Raw genomic sequence first — 20088 nt, 5'->3', positions numbered from 1 at the left:
ACCCATCGAGCTCACAGGTATTGGAGCTTACTGTATTCCCATCCCTTTTTCGACACATTCAGAAACCCCTCGATAACTTGCAGCGCTCCCTCTCTCACAAAAGCGGGAGCAGGAGGAGGTGAGGAATGTTCAATATTTGACACATAAGTTTTAGGAAAAGGGCTGTGGGGTTGATTAGAGATGAAGATCTTCCGTGCACGTGTAAGTGAATTTTTTACTGATGGTTAAGCATACAGCAAGAAAAATCTGAAATCTGTGGAGTAAAGAAATGTCTTGTAAACTTATGTAATCTGGGCCTAGTTTCCCTTTATCTTTTCAAAATCAGAAAGCAATTACACAGGAACCATATCTTTGCCCAAAGACGGGCAGTTGTTCTACAGAACTCAGGAGTATCAAGAGAAGATACACAATGTGTTCCCCTCTGAAGCTGGATGATGCACATTAGGAAACCGTCATGAGGTACTTTCAAGTCTACATGAAAACACACAGCTATATAAATATCCAGAAAGAATTAACTCCAGAAAAGTGAGATGAAGATGGGATTTCCCAATTTGGCATGCCATACAAAGAGATAAAATGATGTTGATACATATTATTTGGTGTGAATTGTTTTATTTGAATTTCTGCAGAGAAAGTGTATAAAAATAGATGCATACAAATATGCTAAACTCACCAGTGAACACATGCATTAAGTCAACATTAATGACATTCTTTTGTTGATGCTTTATAATTTCAGGTGTAGGTGTACAAACTTCATCAACTTTAAAACTTGTGGTTTCAAATGTATGAAAATTGTATAAGACACAGTTTGAAACATTTTACAGATACCAGAAGTAGATAATTAGCTATACTGTAAGAAGCAAAGGTACATTCTTATTACTACTGGACCTTCATTGCACCCTTCTCGCTCCTGGAAACATCTTTAAAAAGCTGTTGCTTACAGATAAAACGATGCTCTTTTTTGCAGGGTTCACCCAAAACGTTTTTGCTTGCACTGTATGTAATGCAGTTCTTTGTATTTACAGTTCGAAACAATGGAGATCTGTAATGAAAAATAAATTGTTGTATGGAAAGGGAAAAAAGAATGTTCAGGGATGGTTTTTTTTTATTAAGCAATAGAACCTTTAAGAGCATTTGAATGAGAAATTCACTTGTTGAGTTGTAGTGCTTTCATTAAATAGCCAAGCTTTCACAATTTCAGAGCACAATACTTCATAACTCAAGTTATAACCTCAATAGTCAAGAACATTGAAGCCAGGGATTTTTAAAATTTTGCTATCAATATTAATGGTTTTGCAATATGATATACTTTGCTTCTATTTGGTTTAAAGATGGACTAATTTAGGCTAGGAATACAAATCAGAGCATAAAATTTGTCATTATATGATGATGCTAACCCATGTTTATGAAGGAAAATGAGATTCAAAGATTATAAATAAACATATAGGAGTAACTCCAGCATATTTGAAATATGGGAGGATACTGAGAAAATAATGGATTTCTTTACAGTTTTCCCTGGACCAGTTCCAGGAATGTGAGTGTCTGCACATACATGCCCAAATGTTTACACTAAAGCAGAGAAAATCATATGTCTTTGGCACCTTTATGGTCAGAAGTACACTAACGTCATGTCACTTGAGCATGAACTTTGATGTTCTAGATGGGACTAAAATCATTACTCTGTTGTATCTATTCTCTTTACTCTGTTCTCATGCTCTAGGGCAGGTTCTTATCTAGTGCTTCTTGACGGTACATCTCTGGCGAGAGCCACAGAAAAACTTATAAAGAACAGAGAAGACCTTGACTGCTGGAAACTTACAGATCTCGGGACAGAGCAGAGCCGTTCTCCCACACCCAGACGCTTTGTTCTTCACTGTAATGGAGTCCAATCCAGTAAAAATATTTACTGGAGTTCATAAAATGCTGCTTGGAAACAGAAACAAACTGATTAATTTCATCAGAATCTACTCTGGGAATAATGTACTTTTAAGAAAGCCAGTGTCAGCATCAGATTCAGCCTTTCAATCACATGAACTGATATCATTTTAACGTCTAGCTGAAGAGGTATGTATGGTCACTTCCTTCATATTTTTTTTCACTTACCAGGCCCATCCATTAGTAGAGAAAAAGATGCCACAAAATATCATTCCTTCAAGGAATGAAAAATGGTATAAAGGAAGCTGGAGATTTCTTGAAACACTTCCGTCACAGGAGATTGCCAATCAAATTTGATCCTAAATCAGAATCTTGAGTGACAGATTTCATGGATATAACATACTCATCCTATACTTAGCATGCATGCAGCTCAATAAATTTTTCACCTTTTCTTAAGAATTGGGTAATTTTTGTGATCAGACTCTCCATTTTCATTCCACATTATATCCCAGAGTGATGACAAAAGATATGTAATTACAAAAGAAATAGTAAATTCAATTAAAGAACTAACAATTACAAGGTTGTTTGGTTGGTTCTTTGAATAAAAATGATGACCTAATATCTCATCTTTTAATTCTCTCTAAAAAGTTTTTTGTACTTTATCTGGCACCTATCATGATTTTTATCTCTAGACTATAAATCTTTGAGAAAGTTCATGTACATTTTACAGTGGTTATTTCAAAGTATAGGAAATCAATAAATTGTTCATTCACATATAACCATCCATTTACTATCTGATTAAAGGCATGAATAAAGTAGTCAGCTTACTTAATATGTTTGCCTATTTTTCTTTGACCAATAGGTCAAAGAAAATGTGAGAAACCACAATTAAATACATGCCAATTCATCTTCATTTTGCATCTGAAGTAAACTGGAATTCTGAGAAGAACAGAAATTCCTACTTTCTGCCCAACTTTTTAATTCATTAGAAATGAAGTAACAGTTGCACTGGTACCCAATCCACTTTTCATGGCAAGAACAGCAGCCAGAGCCTAAGAGAAAAAAAATAAAACGTGACTGTTGACATTGAGATTCTATTTTTCAATGCTATTCACTCATTCAAAAATTATTTGTTATTTATTCATTTTTTTCTATGAAATACTCTTTGAGACTCTACTACCTATACCACAGTTCAGGGGATACTCACATGACCAAGCCAGACATGGTGTTTTTCTTCTTGGGGATTATATTGTAGAGTCAGAATTGTATTGTTTCCAATCACTTATTTTTTATAGTTAATGGTAATTTGGGTGTGCATACACAAGAAATTCGGTATGTCAAAACATTGTATAGAAGAGTATAATGTGAGGTGGTTGGAAAAGCCTTTTTGGGGAAGTGACCCAAATTTGAGCTCTACTGTGTAAACAGGAATAAACTAGATGAAAGAGATATTTAAAGGTGAGTATTTTAACATATTTCTTGAGTCAGAAAATACACAGTACATTGGGAGAATTCTAATATGTTTTTAGGATATTTTAATTTTCAAAATGAAGATGAATAAAAACAATTAGCTGGAAATCTGGTCATATGGTTTCCCAGTGATAGAGTTTTAAATATTTACTATCCTCGGTGATAAAGCTCATGACACATGGTAAACACTCAAATCTTTGCCACATGAAGGACACCAGGTTGTTGAGTAGAGTGGTGATTAGCAGGGGCTGGAGGTGGGGGAAATGGGAAGATGTAGGTCAAAGGGTTAAACTTCCAATTAGAAGAAGATCAGTAAGTTCTGGGGATCTAATGCACAGCATTGAGGTTATAGTTAACAGCACTGTTTTATACACTTAAAATTTGCTAAGAGAGTAGATCTTAAATGTTCTCACTGCAAAAAAAAAGGTAATTATGTGACATGATGGAAGTGTTAGCTAATGGTGTGGTTAGCTCATCATATTGCAATATATGTGCATCATATCAACTTGTACACCTTAAACTTACAAAATATATGTCAATTATGTATCAGTAAAGCTGGAAAAATGCCAAGGAAAAAGAAATAAAGGAAGTTCCACATAATTACAGAAGATGGTAAGACATCTTGGATAGCATTTGGAAAAAATACATATTAGAAACTGGATTTAGAGCTGGCTTTCATTGGATTAATAGGGTTTAGAACTGCAGAAATCTCTGCACTATATTCTGAGTCATAGAAGAAGAAAAAGCAAAGATAAAGGAGATATAAAAGTAGGGGTTATAAGCAAACAGCTAATTAGAATTCTCTGTAATATATTTATGGCAAATTATTTTTGATTTGTTACATAAACATGAGCACTCATACAGGAAATATATGTCACTTCTGCTAACATTTTTCTTTTTACTTAAATATATAAATTTAGGTCTAGGCAATTTAATAATTTTTACATTAGAGAACAATGAAATGTGCCTAGTCCACAATTAGTAGGCAAACTTATATTACTAAGTGTAATATTCCATCATGCTTTTGTGTGAGAAAAGCAAAAAGTTGTCTATTTCATTCCCTACCAACTCTTAAGATTTTCCAAAATTTGGAACCTACCTCCCTGGAGACCTATGGTGGATCCTGGAGACAATGCTGGCTGAATACTTTTTTTAGTGAATGCTATAGGAAATGATCAGAAATTTACTTTATTAGACACAGGTATATGAAATAATATATTACACATTCGTAAAATGAAACTTTTACTATTAAATGGTTTCATCATAACTTTGATCTTTGTATATAGACTTGCCTAGAAAAACTTACAATTTCTCAACAAAATTGCCAAAGTAGACATCAACAAAAGGCACATTACTCCTAAGACGCCACTGATCAATTTCCAAGGAGTGCTCTGAGAAGCTGTGAAGGAAGAGAGGGCCAGTGATAACTTCAAGAACAAACACAGAAGCTGAAGTTCTTAAAAGCAAAAACCTTTGAGAAAGAATCTTAAAAATTCTTTGGTTTGATAACCTGATCACTTTGCCAGTAAAACACTGGAAAATGAAGACACTCCATTCCGAACTACACCCAAACCAACATTTTTATGTGGCATACTTTATTCGTCAGTGGGATTTACCCACACGTTTTCTTCTTTACCAGCTCTGTCTCAGCAAAGTGAATTTACCGTCTATTGTTTTATTTGGCAAAGAAGCTTAGAGATCTAACAGGCACCAATTCCTGTTTTATGGGCTTATGTAACTGACATTTATTTCTATTTTCTCAACAAAAACACAAGATCATATGATTCCCATTAGGCAGGTGAGAAACCTTAGGATCCACTAATATTTTCCCAAGATATCAAAGCTGGTAAGTATCCAAGTGAGAAATCAAATGACAGTTTGCCAGGCCCAGAGTCTTTCATTTAGCACATTCTACCACTGTCAGAAAACTACTTGGCAGGAATATGCCCTTCTGCTAATCTCAATGCATCCTCTGCGCTGAGAAATGTCAAGCTGTTCAAAGGTTTGTAGCCTTTTTACATGGAAAGAAGACATAGGAGCATTCTAAATCTGGTGTGAAGAAAGGTTCTCCAACGAATGTATGGGTAATACTCTGGGGATCTGGGTTCATTTCGCAGTACATTAAATTTTGACATATAAGCAACCGCTTTTTACATGTTCTCATACCAAAAATGACTTGCTTATAGACATTTCCCCTAAACAATTTATTATTAGGAGATTAAACATTAACATTAGCATGCTCCCAAAGGGTGTTGTCATTAGCAACACCCCAGTGTATCAAACTGTTTATCTGGGTGGTTTGCGGATATCACAACACAAATGGTAATATTTTTAAAACACACCTTTAAGCATTGTGTTGTTAATATTCAACATTCTCTATCTATTTCTATGCTAGCATGGTGCTGCTCATAATTTCACTGGAAATTCAGTTTCCATTCAGAATTTAGAGCTAACCCTCCCTGTCAGAAGCCACTTTAAGCCTATTGGTAAAGCTTCACAAAATCACTTTTCATTTGCAGAATGAAGTCAGAAATGGAAAGTGCTGACATGTGGGAAGTCTAAAAATGCCTGCTTCTTTGTTAAAGCACCACCTTGGAATTAGCCATATCCCAGAGATACACCTTTTCTGGCTATTTTCATGTATTAATTTTATGATCTGGGCTGCACATACCTGCCATGGGAAGTCTTGGTCCAGTGCTGACGCAGGTAAGGCACTCTGTGTCTTGTTCAAGAATGGTGGGTCACAGAGCTGAGCTCGAGGCTAAAGAATCCAAAAGTTGTGTATGGAGAAATTTGTTTTAAAAAGAAAAAGAAACAAAAATTGTGCATTTAAACAATGCTCTTGAGTCTTCTATGGTGAGACATGGATGTGCACAATGAACAAGACAAAGTAAAATCACTAGCTTCTAAAATGTTCCGGAACCACAACACAGGAAATTCGTACTCTTTTTGTGTAATGTGAACACTTTGTCACAAAAGAAGGTGAGAAGGAGGTTGTTTTTTTTTTTTGAATGTTTGAATATCAAAGTCACCTTAAAAATTATTTAGAGAATAGGGGAAAATATGGGTAAACCAAAGGTAAATTTACTTAGTGCAATAAAATTCCACATAGAATTGTCCTCTTTTAATAATGAAAAATATTTGTTATTTACCTTGTGCCAATGCAGTTCAAAGCACTTGACATATGTTAGCTGTTTTATTTCTGAAAATGGCTTAATAATGAAGATACATTAATATGCTCATCTTACCAATGAGAAAACTAAAGCACAGTAGAGTTAAGTACTTGACCAAGACCTCAAGTTTGAAACCCAGGCCTTGTCCAGAATACACATTGCAATATATTTCAAATCAAGCCTATCTTTCTGTGTCTATATACTTATTTTTAGTTTTCATTTCTTCTCTTTAGCACAGACTGGTGGGTAGTTCCATGTCTCATTCTGCTCTTCTGATCCGTGTCTCATGAACCCAGCTATGGAAGGCAAAGATCAAAAAGAAAGAAGCAGAGCGACTTCTCATTTTTGCCCCAAGTACATGCTCATGCACACCTGTGCTCTACGACTGCCTCGGCTGGTCCAAGCCCACGCTCCAGTGCCTCATGCACTAGCCTTACAAGCTTCTTTCAAAACTGACTCTCCAATGTTGTACAGCTGCTCTATTATCCTTATTTGACTAATAAGTTCATTATTATAATTTTTACTGTATTTTTATCAATGACAAAAAGAAAAACAAAAAAGGACTATAGTTTGGTTTCTCAATCTCCATGAAGTTGAAGTTTTCCATCTTTAGGACTGCTTTTACTGAACCACCAAAATTGCTAAAGTATAAAATATAAAATATACCAGAGAAAGTAAACATGAAAATTCCTTCATCCAGATTTCATGCAAATACAATTTATTAATGAGTGAGGCCCAAATTGTTTTTATACTGGGAAAATCTGGAAGCAATCATGTGTGAAGCACAGTTTCAAAACAAGAGACTCAAGGTTAATAAAATACTAAAATCAGGAAATTTTTTAAATAATTACCTCTATACAGAGGCATAAAAATTTTCTAAATAAATGGTTTCAATATATAAGACATTGTAATGTGATATAAAATACTGATACATATCACTGTCTTCTAGAGATAGTGAAATAAGCATGATTTATAAAATACATGAGGTCCAATGTTTATCACAGCACTATTTACGACAGCCAAGAAATGAAAGCAACCTAAGTGTCCATCAGTAAATGAATGGATAAAGAAGAGATGGTACATTTACACAATGGAATATTATTCAACCATAAGAAGAAAATAAATCCTACCATTTGCAACAACCTGGATGGAGTTGGAGGACATTATGCTCAGTGAAATAAGCCAGGCAGAGAAAGACAAGTATCAAATGATTTCACTCATCTGTGGAGTATAAGAACAAAGAAAAACTTGAAGGAACAAAATAGCAGAATCACAAAACCCAAGAATGGACTAACAGTTACCAAAGGGAAAGGGACCTAACCAACTCTTCATCTGGTTCAGGAATAGCTTACACAGACTCAAATGAAAGAAACAATACAGTGTGAACATTCTGAGTATTTTTAAATCTTTTCCAGCACCAAACACTGCCAAATAGCTAGTTTATAAAGTGAGGTGTGAACACACAGAAAAAGCAGCATTCAAATAATGGTGTCCTAATTGGTAACATGTATTTTGGATAAAATATTGGCATTTTCTGCTTGCTTATTGTAGGGAGAGGTTTATAAAACCAGAGTGGAGAAAACGTAAAATTCGTTTCAAAATTTCTTAATTTCAGCCCTTAAAATACATCTCTTCTAATAAAGCGCATCACATGAGTCTTAAGAGTAAGAACCTCATGTGAGAGCTGCAGAGAGCTTGTTGACTGCAGCTGCGGCTTGTCAACCCCCACGTGGCCCAAAACAGTTTCTCTGTGGTGAGCATGAGGGGCCCATTGGGTTCTCTGATATAACACAGGAAGGTGACAAATTGGTCACTTCTTGAAGTCTAAAGCTCAAGTATTTTTACTAAGCATCATCAAAATAGCACTAAGCGTCTTTCTTGACCTTTAGACAAAAAATATCTACGATGTAAAGCTCTGTGGTTCATATCTGTTGATGCAGTTGGGGTATAGAAAAGACAAGGGAAGTAGAAGGTCCCCTAAGAATGATAAGACACATCAGTACACAAACAGAAGATTATTTGAGTCAGTAAAAGCCTGTCAGTCTAGAGAATTTGCCTTTTAACTTTTGCACTAAATTCTCGTCCACTGGGACTCAATCAATACACACATTTCCAAGATCTAGTAGTCTAAAATGAATCTGAGAGTCATAGAAGAGGATTATTGTTAAAATTTTATAATTGATTCCACAGCTATCTTTTAAAATTTTTATTGAAGTATAGTTGATATACAGTATTATATTTCAAGTACACAACACGGTGATTCAACAGCTGCACAAATTATTAAACTCTCACCCCAACTAGTACAGTTACCAACCGTCAACATAGGAAGATGTTATAGAATCATTGACTGTAATCTCCATGCTGCACGTCCAACCTTGTGACCAACTTATATTATGTATGAGATTTTGTGCCCCTTAATCCCATCTACCCACCCATCCCTCCCCATGGTAACCACCAGTCACTTTTCAGTGTCTCTGAGTCTACTGCTGTTTTGTTAGTTAAGTTTTGTTTTATTTTTATACTCCATGAATAAGTGAAATCACATGGTATTTGTCTTTTTCCACCTGGCTTATTTCACTTAGCATAATGCCCTCTAGGTCCATCCATGTTGTTGCAAATGGCAAGACTTCTTTCTTTTTATGGCTGAATAATATTCCATTGGGTATATGTACCACCTCTTCTTTATCCATTCACCTATCAATGGACACTTTGGTTGCTTCCATATCTTGGCTGTTTTAAAATTCCCCTACCTTTTTAGTAGAAAACTAGTCTATATTTATTTAGTTATTTGTTTGTTTGTAATGTGAATCAAGTTGACACAAAAATAAGTAATAGTTCAAGTGGTACACAGATTTGCCTCTCCCCACCAAAAAAGAAAGAAAAATCATGGTTGGTTCAAATACAACTGGACTCAATGATAATGATGCCTAGCATTTTATTTTCCTATAAATTGACAACATTTTCATAATATATATATTATATTTAATAATTATCTATAAGACAGACAATTTGGGGGTTTACTACATTGCAAAATTTGTTAGATATTTTGCATAATTTACCTCATTTACTCATTATAAGCCCTGTTATTGATAGTACTATTTCTTAAATAAAGATGCAGAGGATTATCAAGTAAATGTGCTCAAAGTCAACTAGCTAAGAGTTGCTGAGCTAAGATTTGCTAAGTTTTGTCTACCTCTAGGTAAAATATGGAGAGTCACTTTGCATAATTATATAATAATGTGTATTATTTGCTTCTATTATCCTGGTTATTTTGAGTCCAACTTCTGTACTCACACTTTTTGATAGCAAATATATGCAACAACTTTCTGATGCCCCACTCATAACAAAGTATCAGTTACAAAAAATAAGGGATGATTGCCAAGGTGGGAGGGGCTATAGTCAATTTATTTCTAAGCTTTGGCCAACTTTTACTTTACATTAAGCTAAACAGACAAATAGTCTTATGAGGAACTAAAATTAGTAACCGCAAGGATGACAAGGTTTCCCTCAGGAGTATTGCCTGCAAAAGAGGTAAAGGACTTATTAGGGAGGCCTATCCACACCTGAAATACAAAGAAAGGAAATATTATCCACACTTTGACCCCATACCAGCTTCCCAGGATCAGATATGGTCACATACTTCTAGCAGAGATGTGTCATGTGCTTCTGGAAGGCTGTTTGTCCTTTGCCCTAATTGAAGAGCTCAACACAACCCTGAGTCACTATTCTAACAGTGCAAGAATTTCAAGAAATACAGCAGAGTGGCTGTACATAAATAAGAACTGGGCCAGTGTCCCATAGTTTCAGGACAGGAAAAGAATGAAAACATAGACAAACATGAGCAAACATAGGAGGAGAGAGACCATTCTGGTGTGCATGAATGGATGCCATCTTGAAATACAACAGTGTTTCCAAATTAATGTCCATACAGTTAATACGGCATTCATCCATCTTGGTGAACTGAACCTGGTGAGTATGCAGTGAAATGCAAGCAAACTATTTTAAACTTGCCAACATCCTGGCAATGATAACAGTGCACATAGTTCAGGTTACACTGTCTAGCCGTTAGCTCAAGTGGACCTTTTCTCACTAAGGACATGGGAGTCTTCAGTCAGCCACCAAGTAAAGCCCTGAAATAAACCTTCAGAGTTCCCTTTGTCCCTTCTGCCCTAGAGATCTAAATGGTTGGAGAAAGACTAATCTATTCCCTTGTGAACATGGTTATTAGTTGATTCCTCCAATTATTTCAATATCTGAGACTTCAAGCAAATTTATTATCTGGCTTTACTTTTCATTAGATCCTCTGCTTCATGATTCTGTAGTCCTAAGATATAATTCCAGTGGTCTCCCTATCATTGATCATCACATTCTGCTGAATATTAACCACTTTTCTTCCAAAAGGAGATGCTTCCTGCTTCCAAAGTGGATGCAAAACATTTGTTCCACTTACAAAGGCCTTATTTCAGGAAAGAGCAGTTTCTGTCCCACGTTGGACACTAACTCTCTTTCCAGTAATGAAATAGGACAAACACTACCAATTACACATGACATAAGTCAAGGAAACTCATGGAGAGTAGGATGCACGTGGTGCCCCAGACTCTAGTCATACCACAGAGAGGTATGTGGGGTTGGCACAGCTAAAGCCATTGGAGATAGTGCAATAGGAAAACAATATGATTTTGTTCAGATTCACATGTTTGTAAAGGTTGAAGACAGCAGGCAGAATCTGACTTGAGCTAGATTCACGGTCATTTAGTAGCCTAACACTCAGAAAAACACTTACTAGTAAGCAGGAAAAAAAGTCAATGGTAAAATCTTTATCACAGATATAAAAAATTGGAGAAAAAACAAATGGTTACAAGATGACATTTTGGGTGACAAATTAGTGTTTACTATAGATTTTTTCTCACAGATCAATTTATATCATTTTGCGTATTTTTTAGCTCCAAATTTACAATTATGTTTAAAATATTAATAGCTTGCTAACTGTAAATTTGACACCCAATTTTTTGGAAATGGGAAAAGTAAAAGATGAATTTGTATTAGACTTTAATTTTGTTTCTTTTCATCCCTCTTCACCATTGTTTTTAGATTTTAATGTAATGAAAGGATAATTGAATGGCATAAAATAATAAGCCAGGCCAGCATGGTCAATAGGTATATGTTATTTTATAAAAGGCAAGAAATACTTTTTAGGAAAACATGGTGGTCCTAACTGGGCCAATGACAGTTTGAGATAAAAGTTTTTCCTCCCATTTGGTCTACTGTGTCAGGTAAAATTCATGGCTTCAAGCTATTTTTGTTTTCATTTTTCTCCTGAAATTAGATGCACTAGTTGCAGGCAAAATTCTACATTCAGATTTCTCATTGAACTGACTTAGTCTAAGTCAGCATAGTGAATCACATAGTATGAATAACAAAGATTCATAGGCTTGGCCTTCGAATATGAATGACCTGGATTCAAAGCTAAGCTCCACCACTTTCTAGCTTGGTGATTAAATAAATAACAACTGCTAGGCCAGAATTTCACAGTTTATAATTATTATAATGTTTAAGTCATTGGTTTGGGGGATGACTAAATAAAATGATGATTGTAAATCACAGACCCTGGAGCAAACTGTTCTAACCTACAAAAGACAGATGGTGTGCTATAATTTATTCATAATAATCAGATGAAGAGGACAAGTTAAATGCCAGAGACAGTACGGGATGCAAAATACACATGACCAATTCCCCCTTTGCATTACAGAGTGTGGCATGCTGTAGACTGTTGTTGTCTCGAGTTTTCTTTATGTCAGATAAACAATAAGGGTTTTCCCCCACATTGTGGCCATTTCCCTTTCTGCAACAATTAACTGTTCCCTAGAAAACAAAAATTTTTTGAAGTCATTCACTGGGGATGCATGTTGTATTTGTGCTTTCTGATGGGGATACTGTTTCTCAAACTTTCCAGTTCCAGAGAATACTGACAGTAGAGGGGACATGAAAGGGTGCATAAGGGAAAATAAAGCAAGATTCTGAGGTGGTGCACTGCAAGGCAGGCGAGGATCTGAGAACAGCAGTCAGAGCACAGGAGCTGGGGAGTAGGAGGCGAAGAGAGTACCCCGCTTTGGTCGGTGCAGTTCTGTCTGGATTTCGAAACCAGTTTTTGGGGGGTTTTTTTCTGGACACCAGTGAAGAAATAAGGAAACTCAAGGATCAGGATAGTTCAGTATCTGTCTTCTTTTGAATGAACAGTGGCCCATTGATGTACTTTAATTTTTGGTGTTATGGATAGCTCCTCTAAATGTGTTTTAACTTTATTACAGTAAAAGTCTATTAAGTAATAATGTCCATAATAAAAGTACAAATAAGACTTTAAATTACTGAAAAGTTGAAACAAATTAGAACCTAAGCCATCCTGATAATCTAATATAACCCCTCAAATAGAGAATCATGCGATGTTATACTTTACGGTCAATAAGAGCTGGAGTTTGACAATATTCTATCAGTTTTCATAGTTTACAGAGCTGTAAAATACCTTAAAGACAGTGAAAGGCATATACATAGTTAAAAAAATATGTTAACAAATGTGGGTTTTTTTGTTACGTTAAGATATAAAATGTAGAAAGTTGCCTTGCGTGTGTTCATGAGCTCCTCTAGGCTGAGAAAATGCTTCTACACAGTAGACAGTTTCCAGCCTCTACCCAGGAGCATTTTCTGTCATAGCAGTTAGCTACTTTAACTAAAGGTCACAGTAAACATGGTGGTTGAAACTATGTGAGAAAAAACGATGGAGAGCTCTAACAATATATGTGCTTTTATTTTTCAAAGAAAAAGAACTAGTCTTTTTCTAAATTGGAGGTGCTCAAACATGTAAAGTCTCTGGACCTGTTTACAATTAGCTCCTGTAGTGGCTGCTGAAGGCATATTTCCAATCACCTCTGATACCAAACGCTGCATTGCTGATTTCTGTCTAAGGCATCACCACTGCTAATGATAAAAATGTACAACCTACATGGAGATGCTGGAAATTACATACATCTGTAGTAAAGATATTTCCCATTAGTGTAGAAAATGCCCATTTGGCCTCTATTTGCAAAAGAAACTGCTGGAACAAATGTTTCTGACATTTTGTGTGCTTATTGCACCATGAACCAAAAGAGAAAATGCTCTGTTACTATTTGTGTATTTTTTGCAACCTATCAGTGAGAAGTCTGAGAGTTGAGCCAGAGAATTTTCTAAGTAATTTGCATGTTTGCATATATGTATTTATGTAACGAACACCAACTAATCCTTATTATGTGTCATGTACTCTTCTAAGTACTTTATAAGTAATAACTGTTTAATAACGGTACTGATCTCAGGCCTACCTTTCCATTCTCCCAGAGGCTCTTTGATCCAACCTCAAATCTGTGTCCATTACTGCATATGGGTCTCTCTAAAGTTTTTAAGCACCTAAAATATCATGAGGTTCATTATATAAAAGACACTGTATATAAGCAGTTATGGCAGGCCTGGTTCTGAAAACAAATACACAAAAAAGACAAAATGTGTTCAGATTAAGAAATTGCTATAACTTCTTTTGTGCACACAGTTCCAGGTGTGGAGCAAAGATGGGGAGGGGAGGAAAACGGCACCTGCCTTGCGCTTGTCTGTCTCAGGCCTGCCAGGGAAAGAAACAGCGGGAGCAGGGATTTTATCTGTCTCGTTGACTTCTGTGTCTGCAGCTCCTAGAACCATGCCTAAGCCATAGCAGATTTAAAAATAACTATCTATTTAATGAATGAACGTGTGAATGTATATATAAATGAATCAGGTGATAAGTAGACTGATGAAAAATTGAATGATGCTTAAAAATCAATTGAGGTAGAAATCAATGCAACTTCTCAGCAAATGAAAATTATGGCATCTGTGGGATAATCTAATGAGAACAAGGTACACAGAGAATCTAGAAAAACAGCACAAAGCTAAATGAGATGGCAGTGCAAAGGTGAACTACCCAACAGTCAAAACCAGATTCTAATGGATCCTGATCAGATAATCCTTCTCTTCCCTTCAATGTGCTAAATGTGTTGTCAAAAGACAGTAGCTTCAAGTGCGTGATTCTGTTTTTTTGTTAGATCTATAAACATGGGTAGTAGATTATGCACCCCTTTAATATTCATTTCCACCAACTTAAAAGGTAAAATATAATTACATAGTTTATTAGAAATATGTTGTGACAATGGCTTAATGTGTAAACTTATAAAGCACTTAATGCCTAGAAAGTGCTCAAAACCACTAGGACATAGGACAGAGGCCATTCATTCCAGTAGTTTGGAGATTAAATTTTACTAGGGAAGTTTGGATTCTGATCTGGCCCTAGCCCTTTTGGTGACCATACAACCTTGGACATGAGGTGAATGGGTATCAGGCAGAGGAAACAGCATGCCTGATAAAAAAAGAACAAGAAGCTACTACAAAAGATACTGGAGACTGAAGCAGTTTACCTGGTCAAGGAACAGAAGTTGTAGCTGCAGGTGTACAGGAGACCAAAAGTGAGGTGTGCGAGCCTGGACGTAGTGACCGTTATACTTCTAAGTGTTGTCTGTGTCATTATCACTTGAGCAAACAGGACCACAGGAAGCGACACTAAATTCTGAATCACTGCACCATTTACCCACTAAGAGGGGAGGAGGGCAGAAGAGTCAAACTCAGAGAAAACTAACATGACAATCAAAAAGCGTGGATTAGACTGTAAACACTAGAGCTGTATTTTACGTGAGATCTTTTTTTACCTGGATTTTCTTCTGATAAGAGTGGTTAGAGGTAGCATATTTTGTAGCTGGGAAAAAATGAGAAAGTAAGAACACTAAAGAACACTTAGGCTGCTATGGGGATATTATATGATTAAATAATAATATACAAAAATTATTAGGATGTCTGTTTATACAAAACCTTGTGAAAGGAATTGTTTCTCCCAGAGTTCTCTCTGAACTGTAATCACGACTGAACAGTAATTGGAACAAAGTTTTCAAAACGGACAGCCAATTCACACGACAGGAAAAGAAAGCGAGCACATGGTAAAAATAATGCCAGGAGTAAAGGTGAATCAGAAGGTCATGATTGTGTTGAGTTTTAAAAGAAGCCACCCGTGCTTAGCAGGTTGTAGCAAGACACTGTCCTGAAATGTCAGTTTTAGCAAGAACACAATCTAAAGGTAATAACTTACCTTACAAATAGTAGTAAAGTGCTTTTCAAAGTAAGGAAATGCTATTCTAGTCCAGGATATCGTGAGATATTGCTAGCATGGTACACAGGCAGCACCAGTACAGCCTCCTCCCCTGCCTCCAGAAAGACAGAGAGAGAGAGACAGACAGACAGACAGACAGACAGACAGCAAGAATAGACCAGAGATTGTTCTACCTACAGTGCTCTCTCATTATGTCTTTAAACATATAGAACTGAGCAATGATATGTAAGATACAAATATAGTCCCTAATTCTGTCTCCAAAATCCTTGGGGTGAAATGTATTTTAAAGTTCACAATTTTGTATTTTACAATATAAAATGTGCATATACATGCATAAATTAACAATACCGGTAGAATTTGGTGCTTCAGCCCATAACTAATCACATCTGTGTTGTCATAAGCAAAATGTATTATATAAAAACCAGAGTTAGTTTAGCTTAGGTTTTAGAACCAAACTAATAAAAATATTTATAGATATTTGGTTTTCAGCACTGTGGATAAGTAGACTTGTATATCCCATGTCAGCGTAAGGAGTAAAGTCTACTCAATTCTTTCTTCAAGAACTTTTTTTCTAAAATCCCTTCCCTTCTTGCTGACCCTTCCACGCATGGGTCCATATTGATAACTTACTGATCCTACTGTTACAGTAAAGAGATGGACACGTAGATATAGGACAGGTTCAATGATTCTCCTCAAAGAATACCGTGTTAACAAGGCACCGGTCTGGGTACGAGGAGCATCATCCCCCAAAGGCTGTGGTTCTGTGCCTCGGTTAGATCCGGTCTCTCCCACTCTGTCAGGCGTATCCTTTCCTGCTCCTGGGCCTTCCCCTGCTCTGCTCATGTCTCGGGGCGCTGCTTCCTGCAAAATGCATTTCAGTCTCCACGGCCAATCAGCGTCCAGTCAGGTGCAGCCAACGGGAGCTACTGGCTTGGCATTTGGAAGGTAGGAAGAGGGGAGAAGCCTGGTGATTTGCTTTTTTTTCTCTGCGTCCGGCTCTGCCTCCTGCTGGGGCTACACATGCTGTGCGGTTTTAAGTCCAGCCAAGCAGCAGCGGCTTCCTCTTCCCAGCTCCCACCCGGCACCACCCACTGCGGCCCCGGTTGCCACCATGTGCTCGGGGGAACCTCCAGCCCGGGAAATGGTGCCAGCTTGCTGATTCACTCACTGCTGTCTTCTGTCTCCTGTTTGTCTTCTCAGGCTCTCTGCCAGCTTGGTAAATATTTTCCTGTATTAAATTCCCCCCACTTGTGATCTGGCATGGGCTTTGTTTACCTCCTGGGCCCTCACCATGCACCTCCCTCCTTCCAGTAAAACCCAGACTCTTTGCCACTGCCTTGCCGCCCTGCCCGGTCCTGTTTTCCTCTCCCTCCCCCTTCCCGTCATCCCCTGTGCCCCAGGCAGGAAGCCTTCCTGCTCTTCCCCAAGCAAAGCCTTGGCCACTGTTTGTACAGCCCCTTCCACCCCCGCCAAAGGTCGCACAGGCTCCCCCCCTCATCTCGGCCAGGCCCACTCTGTGTGACTCCTGGGACGACCCTTTCTGAATGTGCGCGCACCTCATTCCATAGGATTTACAATAGTCCCTACAACAGAGGAGGAGGCCGAAGGCCCTTCGCAGGACCAACAACTGCAGCTCGAAATCTAAAATGACTCCTTATATTAAATGTATTCTTACAAGTAACCTTTATATTAAGTGTGCTTTTATTGGATTCTCTATCTCTACGGTAAATGTCTAATGATTATATAACACACGATGGATCATGACTATAGCGTCTGCTGGAGGGATCAGATGGTGGCTGTGATACGTACAATGAACAGAACGGAGACACGTGACATTCAGAGGGCTTGGTTCTCACATGAACAACAGCACTAAGATAAACCCGGAAGATTAAAACCAGAAGAGTGACAGATTCTTGATACTTTCAGCAGATTTCAGATAAAAAAGCTTATATGTGGAAGCTAATCATTGTTACTTAGAATTCAAAATCCTATTCACATAAGCAAAACAATTAAAATATTTCACATACTGCCTATGTAAGTGGAGGTCAAGGTTTCTCTCAATTTTGTTTAAACTTGTGTAGTTTTGTTCTTTTCGGGCCTCCCCAGAGTCTCCAATTATGTAGGTGGTTCTCAGATAATTGAGTTATTTTCAGTCACAACGATTTCAACCAAAGTTCCAATTCTATAGGATAAAATTATTACTGTGCAAATGTAACATTACTCTCTCCTTCCAACTTCAACGGAGTTCAGACTGAGAAAATAGCAAAGAAGAAGGGGCGTGTTTGCCGTTTCTCGGGGTTTCAGCAGCGACGCGGGCTGAGCCCGGGGAAATGCCCGCGGAGCCCTGTGGCTGCCGCTCCTCTGCCACGGGCAGTGGCCTTCGCTGGTTTGCTGTCTAGTTCTGGCCGTTCCCTTGAACTGAAGGCCCTGCACGCCCCTGCCAGGCTGGAGGTCCAGGGCCCCCCGGGGCTCCTCTAAGGCTTCAGCAGGGGCGCTCTGCCCCTCCCCCTTCCGGCCTCTCCGGTGCGCGGCCCTGCCTTGTGGCTTCACCTTCCTGGCTCCGGTCCCGGATTACTTGGCCTTTTAAAACCTCCTGTACTCAAATCTCCGTCTGCCTCCTTCTTATACAAACATTTGTGACTCAATTTCAAGGCTACCTGGAAAAAACCAACACACTCTCCCTACCCCACGATTCCGCCCTTCATTCATCACTTGTGCAAAGTCGTTTTTGCCATAGAAGGGAGTATTTGGTTTCCAGTGACTGTGACCTGGATTTTTCAGGGGCCATTACTCAGTTTACCACAGCATCCAAGAGGCCCCCAGGTGGCCCCCTGCCCCCATTGGGCCCCTTTTAGCCCACAAGAAGCAGGCAGACATAGCTCATCAATCCTGCAAGACAGGCCGTGTGTTCCCAGCAGAGCTGTCACTACTCTGTCACCACTGGCTACTGCAATGGCAGGATTTTGATATCTTCTATTCCTAACACCGGCCCCCAGCCCAGCTCCGTGCTTCTCTGCAGCATCCTGTGCTCCTGCAAGCTACACTCTGAACAGCTGTGATGCTCAGGTTTCCTTGCCCTCTGGCTTCTGGCTTCTGGTTTCAGCCACTGTGAGATGCTGGCAGGGGTCAGAAAGTGAAGAATAATTAAAAATTTTATTACAATTGCGGCAAAAAGCACTCTACCCCCACGGATGGTCTGTCAGCTGTGCCAAGGGAGATGCAGGTAATGAAAGAGTACCTTCCAACTTCTGAAATAATAGTCACTCTTACAGTTAAGGTGTCTGCGCAAACAGCTGCAGAAGAATTATCGGGGAAGCAGACCCAACACTGAGGTCTCTTCCTAACATTCCCTTTCAGGATGCAATAAATCAGATGGAGCAGGACGTGGGGCGTGCAGACAGCTAAAATACTAGGGAAACTAGAACTGAAAATCAGGAAGCAACCGGAGAGAAAGAGATAACAACTCAGCTATACGCAAGTCCTTTCATTGTAGCCAGTGAGGATGATGGTTGGCGACAGAGCGGGGACAGCTGGAGCACAATGGGCACAGGGCTGAACTCGGGAGTCCGGACACTCTAGCTCAATGGCGTGGCTACTTCTTGCTGTGACCTTTGGCAAGCTCCCTATACCTCCACACACCTCCCTTTCTGCATTTACAAATGGGGATACAACTACCTGATCATTGTGTTGTCCTTAGGATTAAACAAGGTAGTGCTGATGAGAGTATCTGGTAATTTCAAAGGCAAATAGCAAATGCAAGTAATTATAATTCAAAAATCAGAATTAAAGGTAACTGAGTCCAAACAGTGTAAGAGTTGGGATAGGTTCAGTCAATTAGGATTCTGAAATAATGGAAAAGAAAGTCTGTGGCATTTGGGCTGGATATTAAATTACTAATGGAATGTCATAGAGGTCAACTTAAATATATTGTGCAAGGTGAACAAATATCCTTTAGTTAAATAGTTTTTCATCCTTCTTTGGTTTGTCAACATAGCAGTCCACTTAAAAGAAGTAGCACTAAATATTTACTATTTTTATGACAGCATGCCTATAGAGTTCATACATTCACCAATAAAGAGTCACACAGTGGAAATAGACAATGGGTGAGAGGGACTATTTTTCAGAGCATTTCATGTGCAATAGGACCTTGCCACGTCTCAGGATAAATCCAAAGAATGTCCTGATTCCCCAAATTTATATGGACAACACAGTGTAGAGATTGTGGCTTGATCTTCCTTTATGCAGTGACCAGCCCTGTAGTCCATATGACTCAACTTCATGCTGGGAACCAAAAGTGTTAAGTGCATAAAGGCTGAGCATCCACCATACATTATTCCTTTAATTGTTACAACACTA

The 20088-nt window shown here is 38.1% G+C and overlaps 2 protein-coding genes across 3 annotated transcripts in view; one reads left to right on the top strand and one right to left on the bottom strand.

Moving 5' to 3' along the window:
* Window positions 1-20088, top strand: part of LOC130680517 (uncharacterized) — a 634026-nt gene that overhangs the window by 209410 nt on the left and 404528 nt on the right. The gene's annotated exons all lie outside the window — the stretch shown is intronic.
* Window positions 593-15074, bottom strand: LOC130680521 (natural killer cells antigen CD94-like). Of its 2 annotated transcripts, XM_057491213.1 has the most exons (7): window positions 14990-15074; window positions 6017-6106; window positions 4652-4744; window positions 4445-4507; window positions 2776-2927; window positions 1820-1923; window positions 593-1042 (listed from the first exon to the last, which is right to left on the bottom strand). In XM_057491213.1, exons 2-7 carry the CDS (start codon window positions 6021-6023, stop codon window positions 880-882), a joined length of 582 nt encoding a protein of 193 aa, XP_057347196.1. In that variant the 5' UTR covers window positions 6024-6106; window positions 14990-15074; the 3' UTR covers window positions 593-879. The 2 variants fall into 2 exon arrangements, with proteins under 2 accessions (XP_057347196.1, XP_057347197.1); XM_057491214.1 differs by lacking the exons at window positions 4445-4507; window positions 14990-15074 and having other exon boundaries at window positions 6017-6185.

This window comes from Manis pentadactyla, chromosome 14, assembly GCF_030020395.1.
Source record: "Manis pentadactyla isolate mManPen7 chromosome 14, mManPen7.hap1, whole genome shotgun sequence".
Lineage (NCBI taxonomy): Eukaryota > Metazoa > Chordata > Mammalia > Pholidota > Manidae > Manis > Manis pentadactyla.
This window is presented reverse-complemented; position numbering and strand designations above follow the sequence as displayed.